The sequence below is a fragment of the Pelodiscus sinensis genome, chromosome 19 (assembly GCF_049634645.1).
Source record: "Pelodiscus sinensis isolate JC-2024 chromosome 19, ASM4963464v1, whole genome shotgun sequence".
NCBI lineage: Eukaryota > Metazoa > Chordata > Testudines > Trionychidae > Pelodiscus > Pelodiscus sinensis.
In genome coordinates, this window is record NC_134729.1 from 16,734,054 (window position 1) to 16,754,526 (window position 20,473).

The 20,473-nt window shown below is 51.9% G+C and overlaps 1 protein-coding gene across 1 annotated transcript in view; it reads left to right on the forward strand.

Moving 5' to 3' along the window:
* The window catches only part of STK11 (serine/threonine kinase 11), a 63,175-nt gene that overhangs the window by 24,479 nt on the left and 18,223 nt on the right, over positions 1-20,473 (forward strand). The window contains 6 exon segments of the mRNA XM_075902665.1: positions 156-239; positions 5,478-5,567; positions 7,360-7,492; positions 8,864-9,000; positions 9,860-9,987; positions 20,182-20,239. Coding sequence (XP_075758780.1) covers positions 156-239; positions 5,478-5,567; positions 7,360-7,492; positions 8,864-9,000; positions 9,860-9,987; positions 20,182-20,239 — 630 coding nt within the window.

The window sequence follows — 20,473 nt, forward strand, 5'->3', positions numbered from 1 at the left end:
TCCGTCAAACAAAACATGTTGCTAATTTTGGGCAAAGCAACTGGGATTAGCAGTGTCTAAAACTACTCTGCAATTCATGCAACTATAGACTAATATTATTTTCACTCCGTAGTAGAGGTATACACTTACTTTTTTTTTCTTTTTTCTTCTTTCAGGGAAATTCAGCTCCTGCGACGACTACGACACAAAAATGTCATCCAGCTGGTAGATGTATTGTATAATGAAGAGAAGCAGAAAATATATCCTTTTGCTTTCACTTGGGTGTTGATATGAAGGTTTTGAGTCTTGTTTTTAGACGTGACTGTTCTAAATCCTCATGGTGTTTTGAAAGGATTCCAATTTAGGTGGTTAAGACCCATTTGAGTATTTCCTGGGCTTGAATTTATTCAAGTTTTAAAATACATTCTGCATCTCAGTAGCACTTTCCATCCAAGCGCATTTCCTCAAGTTCAAGTTTCCAGTCGAGTAGAAGCATTGCCGCAGATGGGGGTCAAACTAGCTTGTTGACAGTCAAACAGTAAATCAGAACTAGAAATAGAACCTAGCAGGCCTAGGCCTTGTCTACACAGCACAGTGTATTGTTGCTGCAGCGATCTATTCTCTGGCCATGCATTTATCATGTCTGCTTAGACGCGATAAATTGATCTCGAAGCACACTCCCCTCCACGCTGGTACTCCACCAAGACGAGGAGTAGCCGACGTTGACGGGAGAGCAGCCCCCGCCAACCTTACAGCAGGTCAACTTCAACTACGCCAAAGTGTGGTGTTCCTTCCTCTTGTTAAAACCATTCACTTGTTCTCTGGAGTACAGGTCCCTGCCAGCACTTCTGCCTTGTGGAAAGATGTGCATTGCTGAACCCTGGAGTCTCCGGCTTGATATTCTTCACTGGTCAGAGCTAGCTCCCAGACTGTCTAAAGCCACCTTGGGTTTTGTGTCCTTCCCTTGAATGTCCCCTGTAAGGTGCACAGTGTGAAAAGGGCCTTAAACACTCAAAGCCTGACGATAAACCCAAGAGATACGGAGCATGCCACTCCCCTGGGGTATGTAACCTGACTTTTCAAGATCAAACAATCCTGGTTTTGGAACCAAGCCCTAGATTGTGATTTCTGGGAGCACCAAGACCTCAAACCAGTGTTTGGTGCTGCATCCTCAAGACACTGCTCCAACTTCAATGAATGAGTTACAAATCTTGCTGTTTGCTCTGATCTCCTTTTCAGGGTAAAAGTGAGCAGCCAGATGCTTCCTGAAAAGGCTGCTGTGCTACAGCCAAGTGTCTTTTGGCTTAAACCAATGTGGCCTTATTGAGTTGAACCATTGTTGCCTTCCCTGTTAAATGGTTGCTTTTATTTTCAACACTTGCTCCTCAATAGGGGGTGCTCCCTTTACAGTCACCAGTTAATTTAATCCAGCACTTTATTAGATCAAAGCCTTTGCAGCTAGGTCATTAGTATTATAAACAACATTACCACTTTCCTCCCTTATTTTGGTCACTGGATAATTCAGTCACTATGCATAGAAAGCTGCTGTTTGATTTAATAAAGAGCTGAAATTCTGAAAGGAAAAAGAGCCCAAGGGAGACCTCATGTGTTTGCAAAAGGTGATGACAGCTCAGAAGTTAATCAAGAAGGAAAGCCAGGGAGGGTGGGACCCCCCCCCCCCCACTTTTGCTTTCCTCATTCTCAGCCCCCTAATCTTTGCAAACATCTCTGCAATAGGGCCATCCCTAGAGGAGGTGCAGGGCCCAGGGCAACCCCCTTGCCCCCCCCCCCCCCCCCGCCACACACACACACAGCCCAGGCCCTGCTCTGCCTCTGAACATAAGAACAGCCAGACTGGGTCAGACCAAAGGTCCATCTAGCCCAGTGTCCTGTCTGCCCACAGTGGCCAATGCCAGATGCCGCAGAGGAAGTGAACAGAAACAGGTAACTATTAAGTGATCCCTCCCAATCATCCATTTTCAGCCCCTGACAGAGGCTAGGGACACCATTTCTGCTCATCCTGGCTAATACGTATTGAGGGACCTATCCTCCTTGAACTTATCTAGCTCTTTTTGAACCCCATAGGTTGACTCTGATGCATGAAGAAAAACTTCCTTTTGCTTGTTTTAAACCTGCTACCTGTTCATTTCATTTGGTGACTCCTAGTTCTTATGCTATGGGAACAAGTTAATAACTTTTCCTTATTCACTTTCTGTATACCTGTCATGATTTTATAGACCTCTATCATATCCCCCCGAGTCTCCTCTTTTCTAAGCTGAAAAGTCCCAGTCTTTTTAATCTGTCTTCATAAGGCACCTGTTCCAAATCCCTTTTCTGAACCTTTTCCAATGCCAGTAGATCTTTTTTTAGATGAGACAACCACATCTGTACATAGTATTCAGGGTGTAGGCGTATCAGGGATTAATATAGAGGCAGTAAGATATTCTCTCTCCCTTTTTAATGATGCTTCACAATTTGTTTACTTTTTTGACTGCTGCTGCACACTGAATGGATGTCTTCAGCAAACTATCCACACTGAGTGCAAGATCTGAGTGGTTATAGCTAAATTAGTACCCATCATATTGTATGGATAGTCTGCTCTGTCCCATCCCCATTCCACCCCTTCCCCATGGCTAGCATCAGTATGGGGAACCATCGTGTCCATAGGACAGCTGAGGTGGCTGCTGTGGGCCTCCCCAAATTGTGGGGACGGCCACCCTGAATAGTCTGTGGATGGGACGGTATTGTGTGGCAGTAGGGCGGGGGGGAGGCTCAGCTTCAGTTACTCCTGTGAGCAAAGCCTCCTTGTGGATTTTGTGTGTTTGGGAGCCTTGGTCACAGGGAGGAGAATGACAAGTCCGATGACATGGTCCATCCGAAGCATCCCTTTTCTTTAGTTTAGAATTTGAGCAGCTCTTGGTGTGCCTGCCTCTTCCCCCTCCCCCGTCCCATTCTAAAAGACGGTCTTTGTCTCTTGAAGCACAAGCATTTGCCCCTGAAAAGTGCGTTTCCAGAAGAGCATCAAAGACGCTTGTTTTCATCCTCTGCTCCACCCCCGTTTGGGGCCGCTGAGGTGGTGGAAGTGAGATGTATGCGTTGGCTAGGTTTTACCTTGGCAGTGCAGTGTCCAGCACATTGCTTGTCTGGTCACAGGCTTCACTGATTTTGGACCCAGGAAAGCTGTGGTGAATGGATTAAAAACAGACTTTGGCATTTAACAGGCCATTAAGCAGATCCACAGTTGATGGGAGGGCAGCACTGGAGATGAATGGAGAGCCTCATCCAAGCAGAAAATAAACCTAGTTTATTAAGCAACCTCCTGGCTGGCACCCTCTCCTGATGGCTTCTATTATTGATAGCTGCAACTGTGTGTGGGAGGAGAGTCCTACTGACTCGGAGAAATGAGAGCTGCTGCCTTCTCGTGCTCGCCTGTAATAGACGTACGCGGGAGAACGTTCCAGCCTGAATGGTGCGTGGGCTGTAATCTAGCTAGTCAGCCAGAGAACACTCAGCTGCAGGTAATGGCGCCGGGGGGATGACACATTTTGGCTGCTATTTAAATAGGAAGCGAAGTGTCCTTTCTAGAAAGGCGCCATGGCTGGAATTGACTCTGAGACACCCGTGAAGTGGGAGCTAGCTTAGCATTTCTCACTCAGAGGTGGGAAGGTTTCTTTCTTCCCGCTCATTCCCTTCTTTGGTGCAAGCCGCTTCCTTGGGGATTAGATCAAGAAAGGGAGACTTACGGGCTCTGGCTTCTAGTCCCGGATCAGTCACGTGTTGTCTTTGGCTTCGTTTCCCTCTCTGGATGAGAGCTGCAAGATCACAATCTGAGGCTTGCAGAGCCCTTTGGGGTCGCGGGGGGAACGTGCTAGAGAAGTGGAACAGTTTAAGGCCCCCGTTGAAAACAGGCGCGTTTCTCCTGTGGCTGTCAGTCGTCCCAGGGAGCTATAGCATGTGTGGAGACCAGCAGCTTGTTCTCTGGCCTAGCCTGAAAAGGAAGGGCTTTGCCAGGACTGACTAGTGGCAAAACTAGTGCCCTGCACTCATAGGGAGCGTGTCCCCAGAGTCGCGTTGCTTCCTTGTCTACATCTCAGAAATGTGGTGTTCTTGCATGGCCCTGCAGGCCTCCACTACCTGTGGCTTTAAGGCAAGCTCTGATGGGGCTTTCCGGTTGCCCTGAGAGTTTCCTGCGAGGAGAAACGTCTAAGTGAGATCTGTCACGACCCCCCTTTCCTGGGCTGAGCCAGCTGGAGGAGCAAGCAGCCCCACCAGGGGAGAGGCAAAGAGTGAGAAGCACATGAAGCAGTGGTGTATGGGCAATTCCTCTAAAGCCATCCCCGACCTGCCTACCCCTACCTTAGCGGTGGCTGCTGCTGACCAGGTCTCCAGCGGCAGATCCCTTCTTTCTCCCTGTGCCTGGCTATCAAATAGACAGAGCCACATACACAGACCCAGCCAATCACTGAAGGTCCTTGTAGCCTTATTCCCTTTAGTGCCCAACAGCCCAGAGTGTTTATGCCCTGCTGACAGGGAGGGGCCTAGACTGTTACTTCTCTCTGAGGAGTTTTCACCAGCTATTTCTGTCCATCGGGCCTGGGGTATTTATGGGGTAGTGGCCCAGATCTCCCAGGGCAGCTCAAGCCCCCCTTCCTCTTACTAGCTAACCACAATTCTCCTGGATTCCCTGGGATTTGCCTTTCTGGCCAAGAATTGCTGAAGAGGAGCCTGGCAAGTATTTTGCCTTCCCTCTCCTAGCCCTGGCCTGGTGCCCTGGCCTGGAGACCAAAGGAGCTGTGGGGCAAATGAAAGGAAGGATCATCCCCAAGGAAACCCCGACCTCGATTCAGACAGTTCCTCAGCCCTGTTTGAGACTGTCTGTGTGGGGGTTGGACAAACACCACAATGTGAAAGCAAAAACGTTTTGGCTTCTGGACTCTATGACCTCTCGAGGTCCCTCCCAGTCCTAGTATTCTATGATTGATTCTTCCTAAAACAGCCCCCAAATCACGCGTCTCTTATTCTGTCCCTTCTGGAAGAGAAAGCTGAGCTCAGAGGTGCTCTAGGAAACTTGGGCCCCACTGAAAGTACTGGTCTGGAGGCAAAAAATCAGGCCTAGCCACCACTCTGAGGGTTGGATGACAGCTTCTCTTCCCTAGGATCAGGGCCGGAGAGGGGATTCCTTTCCCAGTGCCTCAAGGGCACACTAAGGAATTTCACTGCTGCATGGAGCCACCTCCAGCAGGCACCTTCCCTTTAAACAGGCAGGAACCGAGGAAATGCTTCCTCCCCCTTACCCCAGCTTCAGAATCAGCCCCTAGCATCCCTGTAAAGGCTGCCCCAATAGAGACTGAACGGGAGGGCCTCGCAAAACATGGCACAACGACTGGCGCATGTACCCTGCAGGGCACTGCCGCTCCCCAGTGGCACAGAACTGCCATTAGAGCGGGGCTCGTCTGGGCGTGCCTTTAACCATGGTGCTTCCTTAACTCTGCCTTCACGTATATGGTGATGGAGTATTGCGTGTGCGGCATGCAGGAGATGCTCGACAGCGTCCCAGAGAAGAGGTTTCCAGTCTTTCAGGCTCACGGGTAAGTGCAGCAGCTGTTCTTAACCCACAGTGTGTCCCACTCTTGCCATGGTGCTTGCGTTCATGGGGATCGTCTCCCACGCTCTGGCTTGGGCTGCTGGCTGCGCTTCAAAGCTTGTTATGAGCGGAGCGTGCGTCCGGTACAAGAGAGCGTCCCCCAAGAAAATCAGACGCTGAGGGGCGTGGGGGATTCTGGGAAGCAAAAGCTTTTTTCTGTTCTAGGGTTTTGATCTCAGCACCCCAAGATCCCTCCTGACTCCCTTTCCTGCCGCGCTGCCTTGCACGTGCCTTAGCTGCTCCCGAGAGGCGGCTGAGGCCGTGTTGAGTGCCGGGAAGCTGCACCGGAGGGCAATACCCTCCGAACGCCTTCTGGTGTGACCAAGTCCTCCTCTGGAGGAGGGAAATAAGCCCCATCACTGATCATCTGGCCCAGAGCTAAATGTGCAACTTGCTGACAAGTTAGACCCAGATTTTGCAGCCGGTGAAATGTCTCCTCCTGGTGTTTCGTGGTGACTGTTTTATTGGGCAGCATGTTAAGGGAGGAGGGTGAAAAATCACGAGCAGCAGCCCTGTGATGCTCCGTTCCCTGCCCTGCACGGCCTGAGCGGGGCATTTGGAGCCGAAGTCAAATCCTTTCCTCTTTGTGCCGAATTTGCTTCTCTTCTTTTGAAAGTGAAAGCAAGTCTAGACGAGCCCTCAGTCAGGACCTATGGAAATTGGGGCTTTTTCCTGACAAGACTGACACCCTCTGACCTGCCAGGGGGAGCTAGAGAGTCAAATCCCTGCGAAGAAATTACAGGTCTTGGCTGATGCATAATCTGTCAGTCCCCAGTCTGCTCTGCTGTGCTGTGCTGTGCATACTGGGAAAGGCTCGCTCACTCCACGCTCCCTGAAAGCTCACCGCTTAATGGGTATTTACAGGTTACTAGCAGCTTGCCAGGCATGGCTGTGCCACTAGCTATGGGGTGCAGGAGAGGTTGAAATAGAAGCATTTCAGTTCCTAAGGGCTCTCCTAACAGTCCTACACGTCCCTTCTTTCTCATTCTCCTCCAGCCCCAAGTCTCAGCTTCCCGGATGTAACTTTGCCCGTAGCTTGACTGTAAATTAGCGATGTGTTGAGAGAAGCCACTTAGATGCTGGCCCCTGTGCAGCACTTGCCAGTCAGTGTGCCTGCGGAGGTTGGCTGTGCCTTTTCTCCGGTGCACCCAGCTGCGATGGTTAATAGGCTCTGTTGCGTCTTTCCGAGATGTCAACTTGACATCGGTAGATGTCAGCTCGGAGGACAGCTGCTTGCGTGCCCTGCTTTGCCTAGCCCGCTGCGTGCAAGGGCCAGGCCTGCTGTTCTGTGGCTCCCTTGGAGACCCCACGGCGCAGTTGGTCACATCTTGCTAAGAGTGAGCGTGAGGAAGGGAGGAGTCATGCGTGGAACTGAGATAAATGTCTGCTGAGCTGCTTCCGAGCCAGAAACCCTCTTGGGGCCTGTACCTGGCTCCCCGTCTCTGCCAGCTAGCGGAACTTACAGCCAGATACAGAGTGGGAGAGCTGTGATCTAGGACAGTCAAGTGTCTCGGAGAAAGGGAAGGTTAGGCCTAGCTGCAGCAGGTGGACACTTCTGTTCTAAACATGCAATAGACCTAACCTGCTCCAGTTTCCCTGTAGCAAAGGGAATGTAGGCCCAGCCTGTGTCATCCTGGAGCATTGCCCTTCTTCCTCTGCATGTTGGCAATAGCTCAGATGGAGCTTCAGTCACTTGACTCACTTCTCCCCCCTTCCCCCCCTCTTTTTCCCCCTAGGTACTTTTGCCAGCTCATAGATGGCTTGGAATACTTGCATAGCCAAGGGATTGTCCACAAGGATATAAAGCCGGGGAACCTCCTGCTAACAACCAATGGGACACTAAAAATATCCGATTTAGGAGTCGCAGAGGTACGTGAGGATGGCTTGTGAACCTCATTCCCTGCACCAGCTAGAGACCTACACACTGGAGACTTGGAGGGACACGAGCATGTGTGTCTCCAAAAGAAGTCATCAAAAGAACTGTAAGGTTACAAAAGTCAAGTGCTCAATAGTCAGGAAATTCATGAATTGAAGTCGAATAGGCAGCTTCTATTCAGCCCCCTCTGCTATGCGTTATTGGTTCACCCATCGTTACAATCGGGTTTTTTGTTGTTGTTATGCTAAATCAGGTCAAAACTGAGATTTTCAGAGTCTGATAATTGGGCTGAGTGTAGATGATTTTCCATAGGGACAGCAAAAGGCACTCCTTGACACAAACTCTTAAGAGTGTCTTAGAGTTTCTCAACAAAAGAATTGTGAGGACGTTTTGACATGGAAAAGAGACTCTTTAGAGGGGACATGACCAAAGTCTATAAAATCACAAGTGGTGTGGAGAAAGTGAAAAGGAGTAAATAATGCTTCTATAACACAAGAAGTAGGGGTTACCAAGTGAAATTTAAAGGCACCAGGTTTAAAACAAACATACAGTCAACCTGTGGAACTCCTTGCCAGAGGATGTGAAGGTCAAGCTTATAACAGGGTTCAACAAAGAGCTAGAGAAGTTCATGGAGGTTTGGTCCATCAATGGCTGTTAGTCAGGATGGGCAGGGAGGGTGTCCCCAGCGTCTGTCAGAACCTGGGAATGGGCAACAGGGGAGGGATCACTTGATGATTCCCTGGTCTGTTCGCTCCCTCTGGGGCATCTGGCGTTGGCCACAGTCAGCAGACAGGACCCTGGGCTAGATTGACCATTGATCTGGCTCGGTATGGCTTTTCTTATGGACAGATCAATACATGTTCCCCTAATCTCATTATGCGAAATGTTTGAACTGTTTTACCTGAAACTTTAAAAAGTGGACTAGGAAAAACATACAGCATAGAAAGCCTCAGTCTAAATGTTTAGTTGGGCAAGGTTATAAGCAGGGCTCGACAAATAATACAACCTACTCGCCCGTGGCAAGTAGATTGTAACCCAGAAGAGCTGGGTTCGGGTGATCTGCGCATGCGCAGATTGCTGGACAGCGTGGCTGGTGAGCGGGGCTCACCACGGTTCAGCGTGCCCTGGTTATAAGTAATTGAAAATGGGAACTTTATGCTAGGGCGAGTTATCCTACCTCAGCTACATGTGACCCTGCCAGCTCCGCTTGTTCTTTGAGACTACAGGTGGTGTATTGTAGTTACCCCCCGAACTGGGCCGAGGCACACTTGGGGTGCTCACGAGGGTGAAGCTTTTATCCTGGGTATGATCCTCGATGACGTCTGCCAAGTTTGGCACACTGACCTGCCCGTCTCTTGCTGCAGGCATTGCATCCGTTTGCAGAGGACGATACATGCAGAACGAGCCAAGGGTCGCCAGCATTCCAGCCGCCAGAAATTGCCAATGGCCTGGATACCTTTTCAGGCTTCAAAGTGGACATCTGGTCAGCAGGGGTCACGCTGTAAGTGCCTGCCCGGGAACCCTCGGGGATCTGTAACCCTCCCAACAAATCCTAGGTCAGATTTGGTCTGGCTGCTAGGAGCCCTGACAATGAACGTGCGTTAAGGGGGGGGCCACACCCCCTTCTGCTGCCTGTTCGATTTTTTTCGGGGGGGGGGGGCTACACCCCCTTCTGCTACCTGTGCGATTTTTCAGCAGCTGCTGAGTGACTCTGTTCTGCTCCCATGGGTTACTTGCTTCGGCCACAGGCTTGTTCTGGGACTTGCAGCTGGGGATGCCCTGTGAGCCTAGCCCTCCCCATTGAATGGTGGGTACATCCAGGAGCAAATGCCCAGAGGGCCAGAGCAATTGGAACCAGTCTCTCTGACTATGGTAACTCCATACCAGCCATTTCTCAATCCTTATCTGGCCAGGTGTGTTTGAGGCTCCTATGGGGGCAGTATCTGAGCACCCCACAAGCATTTATTTTAAAGTCTTCCTTCTCAGCTTGTCGGAGAGAGAGCTTGATAAGTTTCTGGTTCTTGTGGATGTGTGAAGTTGAGAGAATGCTGTGTCAGGAGTTGGGAATGCATCCGGGTCTGCATCTGTCATGCAGTGTTCCCTGTAAGCTGAGTGCTAGGGCAGCTGCCCAGGAGAGATTCAGGTGCCATCCAGCTGATTGGCAGAGCACCCCGGCTGCCCACAGCCTGTAGCATGTGTTTCTATTGGTGGTGCACAGAACAAATTGTATTCCACACATGGATGGAAAAAGTTAGAGGGAACATTGTTCAGCTTCTCTTGTTTTCCTGACTTACCTGTTTGCTGAACTAGAACTGGTGTTGCCTGTGTTCATCCTCTCACTGATCTTTCTGCATTTACAGATACAACATTACAACGGGTCTTTATCCCTTTGAGGGGGATAATATCTATAAGCTATTTGAAAACATCGGGAAAGGGGACTACACAATTCCTGAGGATTGTGGTCCTCCGCTCTCCGACCTGCTTAGAGGTGAGCGTCTCTTTCAAATGACCGGAATGAAAATGGGTAAAACTGTGGATGCAACACATGCCCAGCAGTCGGGCTGCAGATGGAGAGGCACCCCTCTGAACGTAGAGAAGTCTGTCCGAGCCTTCCTCCTTTCAGAGCTTGCGAAGGTTTGGAATATTCGGGGGTGCTGTGGACTAGGCCCCTGAAATGGGCTGCATGCATCTTCTCTAGAGAATCAAGCCGTATACTAGAACTCCAATTTCATATGCATTCGAGACTTTAAAACCTTGAGGGCAAACCCACCAAAGGGCAGATTTTTCGAGCCACATCAGCACTTTAATGCTAGTCTCTCTGAAGCAAGAGCATCTGGCTAAGATCCTTGCCCAGCCTTATACAGCAAGATATAAGTATAATGGTGCCCATGGAGGAGATGGCTTCTGCTCTCGCTTTCTTTTCAGCGTCGACTCTGAACCTCCTCCCGTGGACCTGAGACCATGCTAATGCCATCTCTTGTGGCTTGCTGTGTGAAATGCTTCAGTTGGTATTAAGTGCATGGTTCCAGGAGCTGCCTCCTGCTGTGCCCCTGACAGACTCCTCAAGGGTCTGCTTGGTGCACAGAGAGAGAGCTCAGCATCCAGTCCTGAAGTGTGAGTCTGCCCTGTTCCCCTGCAGCTCAGCTTTCAGGAGGAACTTTGTGGGCAGTACAGTCATCGGCGGAGCTTCCTGTGGTCGAGACCTGGGAGAGGTAGCACTGCTCAGGGTGGGCCTGTAGGAGACCAGGGTGCCATTCCTAGCTCTGACACTGACCTGCTGGTTGGCCTTGAGCAAGTCCTTTGCCTTTTGTGAGCATGTTTCCCCTCCCACCCTTTGTCATCTGTCTAGACTGAGCTTTGTGGGGCACAGATGATCTCTTACTGTGTGTCCAGCACCTCACGCGATGGGGTCTGGTCTCGTGCAGGGCTGCGTGGTGCGACTGCACAACAAATAAAGTAACTGCGGGAGTCACGCTCGGCCAACTCTACTGGCTTGTGGGTATTCCTGCTCCTGAAGCATCTCTTCCGGGTAAAACTCCGCGATTAACTCCTCGTCCTTCCTCTGGGCTGAGCCTCTCTGCTCCTGCAGAGCTTCGTCAGCCTCCCAGTTCTGCCACGGATGAGCTGCGTGACTGTGAGCAATCCCTTTTCCTCTCTGTGCCTGCTTGCCCTTCAGACACCAGGAGTGATGGCGGGACGCTCCCACCCTATCCCCACAAGTCAACTTGGGAGTCCTAGTCCCCCTGCTTCAGCCATTTGCTACAACGTTTAGTGCCCCTACGGGTGTGCCTCTTGATTGGAGATTTTCTGTTAGGAATGTCTGTGTGCACTGTTACACTAACTAGCACCACACCCCAAGGCTCAGAGAGCTTTTCACTCTCAGGCATCTTGAATTGCCCCGTGTTCTTCAGATCCAGCAGGGACTGGTTAGCTTGGTCATCCGGCTATGATAGCAGCATTGCATCTCCCCCCAGAAGGGTTTTCAGTATTTGCTCATCCTGTGTCCTCTAGGCTGAAGGGTTTGGGGAACCTCCCCCTCCTACTCAGGATCTCAGGCTACGGCTACACTGCTGTGTGTTTTTTTTTTTTTTTTTTTTTTTTTAAAGAATCGCAAGAGGTTTTGCCGATTAAAAAGCCCCATGTAGACAGAGCCGTTTGTCAGAAAAAACCCTCTTTCGCAAGGTCCCTTATTCCTCAAAAAATCAAGGTTTACAGGATCTTGCAAAAGAGGGGTTTTTTCCCCAACAAATGGCCCTGTCTACACGGGGCTTTTTATTGGCAAAACCTCTTCCGCAAAAAGATCAGAATAAGAAATGTGGATGTGAGCACGATTTGCATATCCTCTTCCACAAAAAAGTGGCGGTGTAGCCGTAGCCACAGTGTGGTACTTGAATACCTTGTGGGGGCCTCCATTTGAACCAATAGCAGCTTGCTCCTTGCTCGTTTTATGTGTGAAGGCAGTCCCGTCGGCTTGCACGGCTGGGGAGCTCAGCGCCTGGGTGGCACCCCAAATAGTGTGTTCAGGGTCAAAATGCTTAAAGTGCTGTTGGATTTTCATGTTGTCCAGGCCACTCATCTACCAATATTCTTCTCCAGCCCACGCAAGTCAAGTGGGACCTCCTTTCAGACATTAGCTGAAGCGTGGTCATTGGCCTCTTCTGTGGATAGGGTCAACCGGTTCTGGAAATCACCCAGACTACGTCTCCAGGTCAGAGAGATCCTGGGACCCAGGGTCTCTACTCAGAGCCTTCAGAGTTGGAGCTCTGGGGGTGTTGTTGCTTGCTGTGATGCAGCTCATGGTCTGCTCCCCCCCAAAGGAATAATTGCAAGCAGCTGTAGTCAAGACCATTCCCGTGCCTGAGATGCGAAGCTCCTGCGTGGGTCTCAATGCGTCCTGCTTCTCACCGCTCTGCCTTGGCTCATGCTGGGAGATGGGCGGCAGACACGGTGCTGTCGTACTGGCTTGGACTCAGTTCTGAAGCTTCTGCCTCCCCATGGTCACCTGTTTGGGAGTGGACTAAAGAGGAGCAAGGTCATTTGCTTTGTGCAGGAACTGAGGTTCTTTGTGACGTCCCACATCCACCCTCCTCCTCTGCTTTGGGCTGTTCTTGGTTGGCTCATAGTGCGGGGCGAACCACCCTCTCTGGCCTATCTCAGGGCCCACCCTCTCCAGGGGATGGGCTGTTTTTCTCTTCTGTTGTACAATACAGAAGCCAGTTACAGCCATCAGCGATGGGAAAGGTGCAGCATAACAATGAGCGGCCCCCTGACAGGACTGAGCACGCTTGGACACCTGTGCCCCTCTGGCCCTAGAAGGAAGGCATGGGTGGCTTAGTGGCTGAGCACTGAGAGCCAGAGAACAGGGTCACAACACTGCTCCCGCCTCTCCCAGTTCCAGTGCTGCTGCAGCTTGCACTTGGCTGGACTCTTTACCAGTCAGAACCCACCTCTGCTATGAACCATAACGACGTCATGGCCCCCATGGCATTGTAACCAGAGTTCCAGACTTGCCTGCAGCGTGGCTAGGCCGTCTGCTGCCAGAGACACCTACAAGCCAACCTGCATCTCTTCCTTGAGGGAGCAGTCGCTTCTTTGCCATTCTCAGGGGCTGAGGGCTGTCGTTCCAGGCTCCTGAATGATCCTGTCAAAGCGTTAACGACCAACGCAGCCTTTCTCGCTCAGCTGCATGTCCACAGTCGTGCAGCAGGTGGTGCTAGCTGTAAAGGTTGTTGCTTTTAAACACCTTTTGAGGAGTTGATTTTGCTCCTTGGTTTCAGCAGCCTCTATTCATTTTCCTGTCTAGGCCACAGCTGACCCCCTGCCAGCCTTCCAGATTCTCTGGAGATGATTTTAACTTTCCTGGCTCCATTCTGATTATTATAAGTTTTATTTCCTTGTATCTTACAAAGCACTAATTAGCTGCAGTAGCTCAGAACTAGTTCTGTAAGGCAGAGCTAGAAATTGCTCTCAGTACAGCTGGCTGAGATTACTGGGGCCGACTGTCTGAGGCTTTTGGAGCCTGTGACATGGTCACGTCTGCTGGGGCGTGTTGTCCAGATCGGCCCATGACACTGATTGGCAAATGTTTACTCAGGAAAGCAGCCTCTCTCCTAGGAGTCTGGAAATTGCCCACCTAGGACACTCCACTGGCCCAGCGAGGCTGGTGTCCAGTCTGGTACCAGCCAGATTTCAGATACTGGCTCGATGTTTCCGAGGTAGGCGATGAGCCTCTCCAGGGCCCTTGGTATTGAACTACTCTGGCATGGGTCTGACGCTTCCTTCCTGACTCCAGGTGCAAGTCGCTTGTGCTCAGAAACGTGCAGCTTGAGCAACTGCAAAGCCTTCGTCCTCCCTGCCTTTTCCTTTTGGTGATCTGTTCTGAGGTAACCCTTGGCCCCTGAGATCTCCTGCCTCTTCTTCAGGCTCCCCTTGAATAACTAAGACATCCTCATCCCTCAGGCCCCTTGACCAAAAGATGTTAGGTTGTCGGTCTGTTTTCTTTGCCCCCTTTGTCCTAGATGATGGTTTTCCAGCCGCCATCTGTTTCCGTGACTGGCAGCTGCACGCTACTTAATATACAACTGCTAAAGGTGCTAAGCATTCCTCCCTGTGCCCCCTGGAGGAGCCACTTGCCTACTCTCCGCAGTTACACTTGGGAGCTGGCTAGCACCGCTCAGCATTGCTTTGGAGTGAGACTGGGCCCCCTCCCTTTCTGTAGCCACCCGTGTGCCAAATAGGCATGAGGTGACTTAACTCTGTGGGGCCCCTTCCCACGGCGGAAGGCCTTTTGCTCCAGGGATAGCTTGGGCATCCCAGACGGCAGAGAGAGGCCCAAAGTCGAGCCCGTGTGCCACGTTGCCACGTACCCTTGTGGGCAGTGCTGGTGACACGGGTTTTGCCTGCTGCCCCTATTCAGCCGCTCATTGTACAGCCACGTTCCCTGCTACGCTCCGGCATCTTCTGCAGCTGCTGGCATTGAACTCAAGTGGACTCTTGGCAGGCTTGCCAGGACATGTCTACCAGCTTTGCGGATGAACAGCACAGATACCCAGAGCTTGGCTCGTCCCCCTTCATTGCCTCGGGAGGACTCTGCTAGCACGTAGCCGAGCCATGAGCTCTCATCCCGTTTTCATCAGAGAAGGCTGCAGCGCGGTGCAAAGTGTTTCCTCGCTGGCTGGAAGCGCTGCATCGAGCGGGCTGCCAAACACGTCCAAGAAGATGCTTTTTAAAGCTTTCCGGTTTTCTGATGACTACTACTTTGCAGCCACTCAAGCTGCTGTGGTTTCCCCTCTCCCCCTTTGATTTCGTCTTTACCAGCTTTTATCTTGCTAGAGAGGAAGCAGGATTGCTGAAGGCCAAGTAATGTGGGGCGGCTAGCCCCATTACTGGCCTATTTCAAGCTCCTAGCGAGAGTGGTACCAGAGTATTCCAGGACAGGCTCATTGGGAGACTGCTGCTGTTTCTGCCTTCTCAAGAGAGGACTGATTCTGCCATACTTCCACTGATGGAAATGAGGACTAGCATGGGTTGGCCCCCATTGTCTGTGGGAGAAGTTCTCCAAAATGGAAGACTGTCCAGGTGACCTTAAGATTCGGACGTCACTTCTGTGACTTATCTGCCCTGGTGAGATGAATTTCTGTGCAAGAAAACTGGGGTTTTTTTAAACCTTCTGTGCACCAAACCCTTGGCCAGGTCAATGCCGGAGAGGTGGATGTGTTGGATACTGCAGACATGGGAGTAGTCAGAATCCATTGTCCACACACTAGCATCTGCACACTAGTCCAGGGTCACTTTGTGTTGGATCCCCATGCCTGTCACTTGAAAGACACTGCTGGCCTTCCAGTGTGCAGGACGGGAGCCCATGATTTAAGAGAGGTGATTCTTAAAAAGTCTTCCCAGGAGGTAGAGGGAGGGAGCAGAGTTCTTCTTCTCTTCATGCGTCTTCCCAAAAAGGCCCTCAAGTATTAGCGGGTTAGTGGTTTTGCATGCACTGGAGAGGGCACCCTTTCAACCAGAATGCTGAGTTGCATGTACTGACCCTTGCAATGCATCTGAGGTACATAAGAATGGCCAGACCAAAGGTCCATCCAGCCCAGTGTCCTGTCTGCCCACAGTGGCCAATGCCAGGTGCCCCAGAGGGGGTGAACAGAACAGGGAATCGTCACACGATTCCTCCCCTGTCGCTTGTTTCGAGCCCTGACAAACAGAGGCTAGACACACCCTCCCTGTCCATCCTGGCTAATAACCACTGATGGACCTGTCCTCCATGGACTGATCTAGCTCTTCTTTGAACCCTGTTCTAGTCTTGGCCTTCACAGCATCCTGGGGCAAGGAGTTCCACAGATTGACTGCGCTATGCAAAGAAATACTTCCTTTGGTTTATATTAAACCTGCTACCTATTAATTTCATTGGGTGACCCCTAGTTCTTGTGTTCTGGGGTACTATTTCCCCATTTTACAGAAGGAAGGTTTGCAGCGCAGGGAGATGACTCGTTCAGAGGGTGGCATTGAGTCTGTGGCACTCACAGCTGGAACCTAGGAGCTCTGCCCACTACAGCTGTTGCTTCCTTTGCCCGCTTAACATGCGCCCAAAGAGGCTTCTGGCTGCCAGAAGCCACTCAACAGCCTGCTGTGTCTGTGCTTGCCCAGGACCATGTAAGGGGGCAGTAGTGGCTGGCAGTGGCAAGGGGACAGGACATGCTGTGTCTGTCCTCGGTGTAACTGGCCAGGGGATTCACGCTGCCTGGAGTTCTGCACTTTGTGCTGGGCACAGGCTCCAAGATGACCCGAGCAAGGGCTCGCTGAACCCCTCTGCCGCACTGTGGGTGCAGAGGTCTGAGCGGGGCACCCAGTGGAAGACTCTCCTTGCTCCAGTGTGTTTCATCTCTCTCCTCCCAAATAAACGGCATGGAACCCTTCCCCGCGAATGGCAGAGCCTGTCGGTGTGGTCATTGTGGGCGGATGCTCCTGGGCGATTGGGTTGGCGAAGCGCGCGGGATGTCTTGCCTTTATGGAGTCTCTTCAGCCCCACAGCTGCGATGTGAGTACAGCTGAATCCAGGAGTGAGTTTGCACTGATGAGATTTTCCTCTCCCAGCACCGTCCAGTGCACAGTTCTTCCCTTTAAAGACGCTTTCTGGCTCCATTTCCCTTCATTGCTGTGCCCTCTCTGAGAACAATGTGGTGTGGCACGGCTGCTTGTAATGGGTGCTGTAATTCCCCTTTTTACAGCCTACCTTAGATACTTCCTCTCTCCTGCCCACACCCTTGCCTGCACCTCTTCCATCTGGCAAACTGTAAGTCTGCCTGTGCTGGCGTGTGCCACGAAGCCTTGCAGTCGATGCTTGTGTGTTACTCTCATGGTTTAAGCAGGCTGGGATGGAAGGTCCCTTAATGCCTGAAACCCCCCAGCAGAACAGTCTCAACCCCTGGGTGCCATGAGGAAGCACAGCAGCTTTGAGACCGTCCCATTACATCTGGGATCTTCGTGCTGTCCTGTGCCAGTTTGGCTGCTTTGCCTGGCAGAAAATGCTGCTGAAACGCAGGCCTGGCATGTCTGCAGAAGGGGCCCTCCTGAAACATGATTTTCTTGATTTAAAAAAAAAAGTCTCCCCATAGAGAGTTCTACCTGACTGCAGTAAAAAGGAGCCTCGCCAGTATCCGATTTCAGTGACTAGTCCTCATGTGCGATCTGCCCCATCACATCTTTTTTTTTTTTTTAAATAAAACCACTTGGGCAGTTCAGCTGTGAAGCGTCCCTCTAATAATCCTCTGCAGAGGATCATTAATTAGGTGTGGGATTTTTTTGAACCGCGTTTCCAATTGCTACTTATGTAAGATGAGGAGAGAGGGAGAAAGCTGCTGGACCACGACACGTGTGTCTGATTACAGAAGAAAGGGAAAGTACCCGCCAGAAGAAGTGCAAGGTTGGCAGGAGTCCCCTAATCACGCCCCCTCCGGTAGGGAGCGGATAAGAGGTTTGTCGGTAGCTGGGGGGTCGGCGCAGTCTGCGCGTCATGGGGGAGCGGTTCTGGAGAAGAGCCGGGACGACGATGCAACAACTGCCCAGATGACTGCCTGAGAAGTGGCTCCTCCAGGCACAGGAAGCCTGTGACTCTCGCACTGCCCCTGCAACAGCGTGGACACGCTCATGGAAGTGACACAAGTGGAGTGTGTAGGCAGGGTCGTGAGCATGTCGGTCCCGGGACATTCCTTTATGGATTGGTGGCTTATTGCAACTGTCTGCAAACCACCAACCCCACTCCGGCTGCTTCCCCTCTTCTCCCTCCCTGATGCCTGCAGGGGGTTGATGGGCCAGTTCACCTCGAAAGGTCTGTTCCACCCTGGTCTGAGCTGGGAGGCACCGCGAGCGCGTCCGCACTAGAATCGCGATGGCAGCTCAGCTGTGCCCTTGTACTACTGCTAGCGCGGATTTGCCCGGCTCTTCCCACCGTGTAGCTAGATACCGCTGCTTGTGGAGGGGGCGTCTGTCGGAGGGAGGGCTTCTCCCGCCAGCACAGCGCCGTCCACACCAGCGCTTAGGCCAGTGTAACTTCTATTTCTTGGGGGCGGTTTTTTCACACCCCTGAGCCGCTTAAATGATGCTGAAGTGACCGCCAGTGTGTACACGCCCTCAGTCTGATTTGAAGAGCACCTCTGGCGCTCAAAAGCTTGTCTTCCAACGGCAATGGGTCCACGAGTAGCTATTGCCTCTCCACACATGGCTGGTGCCTCTGGTGGAAGGTGGGGTGGGCATCATTAACAACCATGTTAATTGGGTCTGATCCTAGCCCCTCTGTAGGCCTGGGGGGTGAGGTGAGAAATTGGGTGATGGTTGCTACCCTAGCGTCCCAGGTGCTGGAACGAGGCTAAAAGCCCACTTCGCTGGTGCTATGTGAGTGGATGCTGCTTCTTTCCCAGTAAAAGGTTGGTTGTTCTTTGCACGTACCACGGAAAGAAGGAATTGGTTAAATTTCCAGGAGCCCTTCCTGATGGGCCAAAAGTAGCACTCGGGAAGGTAACGCAAGCCTGAACTGAGTGAGCCCTTTTCCTCGGTGCGTTTGGCACTGGGGTGATGGTGTTCAGCTCGAATGGGAGTGGCTTTGGCCTGGCGGTGGGAGTGGAAAATACCCGCTCGTTGTCGGCATCATCTGTTCCATAACGCAAGGGCGCAGCGGTCAGCTCCTTGCCCATGTGAACTCCACGGGGACTTGGTGCGCGAAGGGAGGGTTGGCTCTCACAAGCAAGTGACAACTGTCGGTAGTTGTCCCTCATTCGACAACACCTCATCCCTCGTCTCTTCCCAGCCACTGCCCCGTTCTGCTTGCTCTCCAACTTGGCAGTACAATCTGTCACTAGGGACCTTCCCACAGGTACATTCTGTGGGTGGATCCGGCCTCTCTTCCTCTCTCTCGTCACAGAAATCCATCCCTTTGCCCACAGGACTGCCGAAGCCATTTGCTAATGTGGGGCCTGGCAAGCTCTTATCTGGATTACTGCAGTCTCTTCTCTGGCCTGCCTAGCTTCCCTGCAGGCAACTCCACCGTCTCCTGCCAAAAGGGCTCTTTCTATTCTTCGCCACTGTCCCTCCATTGGCTCTCCCTTGCCTTCCACAGCAAGTTTATACCCCTCAGCCTGACCTTGGAGACCAGGCAAGAGAACTTTGTCTGCTCTTACTCCTCACACTGTTTGTCTAATTCCCTCGCTACTTCCACTCTCCTTCAAAGCTTTCCCACCCTGGCTGCTTGAGGTCAGTGCCTGTCCAGTGCTTCCCTCCTTTCGAAATCCCTCCTCCCTGTGCTACTGCTGTACGGTTCCTCCACGCTAACTCTCTGCTGCTGCACTTGGTTTGAAAGCGAACCTGCTCAGAGCGCCTCACTCCCCAAAAGCCCAGTGCAGCAGCTGCATCGCCTTCCAATGGTGCCTGGAACCCTGGTTCTAAATCCCTGGGCTTCTGTCCCTAGGCTATCGGGTCTGTCATTTCTCTGGAAAGCACCAGGCATGTTATTGGTACAGCAGGCTAGCCGCTTAGCGATGGTTTCCATGGAGAATGCCTGCATCCTGCATGCAGCAGGGCACTGGACCGGTTAATGCATTGTTGGCCGGTTTCCGGGGGGCGGTGTGGGAACTTTTTTCCTCTTTCTCTTGGCATGCGAGTCTCAACGTTTGAAGGGCAGGGGTCGCAGTCAGTGTGTCTCTGGGGAAGAGGGGCAATCTGCTGGGTGGGCTGAGGGAGAAGAATTCTGTTGGCAAGCTCCTTTCCCCATGCCCCGAGCTGCGTAACTGAGAGCGAGCGCCAGGAGGACTGGCAAGCAGGGAAGAGTTTGGCTGGAGAGTGGCTCGTTATTTCTAGCTCTGCCTCACAGGGGCTCTCGAATGCCGCTTCTGGCCCGGGGCCTCCGTGGTTAAACACCGCTCCGCAGTGGCAAGGCTGGAGCTAGGCTGATGGTCTGTGCAGAGAGAAGCCCTGACTGGAGGGAGAGCACTTGACCTCCGTGTGAGGGAGGGAGGCGTATCCCCACTCGGCAGGTGGGGCACAGCTAGTCAGTTGGGGTGCTGACCCGGCCTGGAGCTCTTGGAGCTGTGGATGGTGTCATGGGGCAGCAGGGTGGGAGTGGGGCTTTGGGCTGCCTTTCTCTAAAGTGGCTGAGAATCACACCTGGATTTTTTTTCCTCCTTTTCAGGGATGCTTGAATATGACCCAGCCAAGAGATTTTCAATACAACAGATAAGGCAGCACAAGTGAGTGTTCTGCTTCCTCCTCTTAGTCATTCTCTTTCTGCTGCTTATGCTAATGGGCCTGTGCTCGCTGTGAACTTGTTTTTTCTTTTGACAGCAGACACGTGGCAGTCAGTAGATATCCTTCCCCCCAGCTCTGCTGGAGTTCTGGCAGCTTCCATGCAAATCTAGTTGGCTTGCTTGGTTTAAGCGTGGAGCTGGAGCATTTGAATTGCTCACCGGTAAATAATGAACATG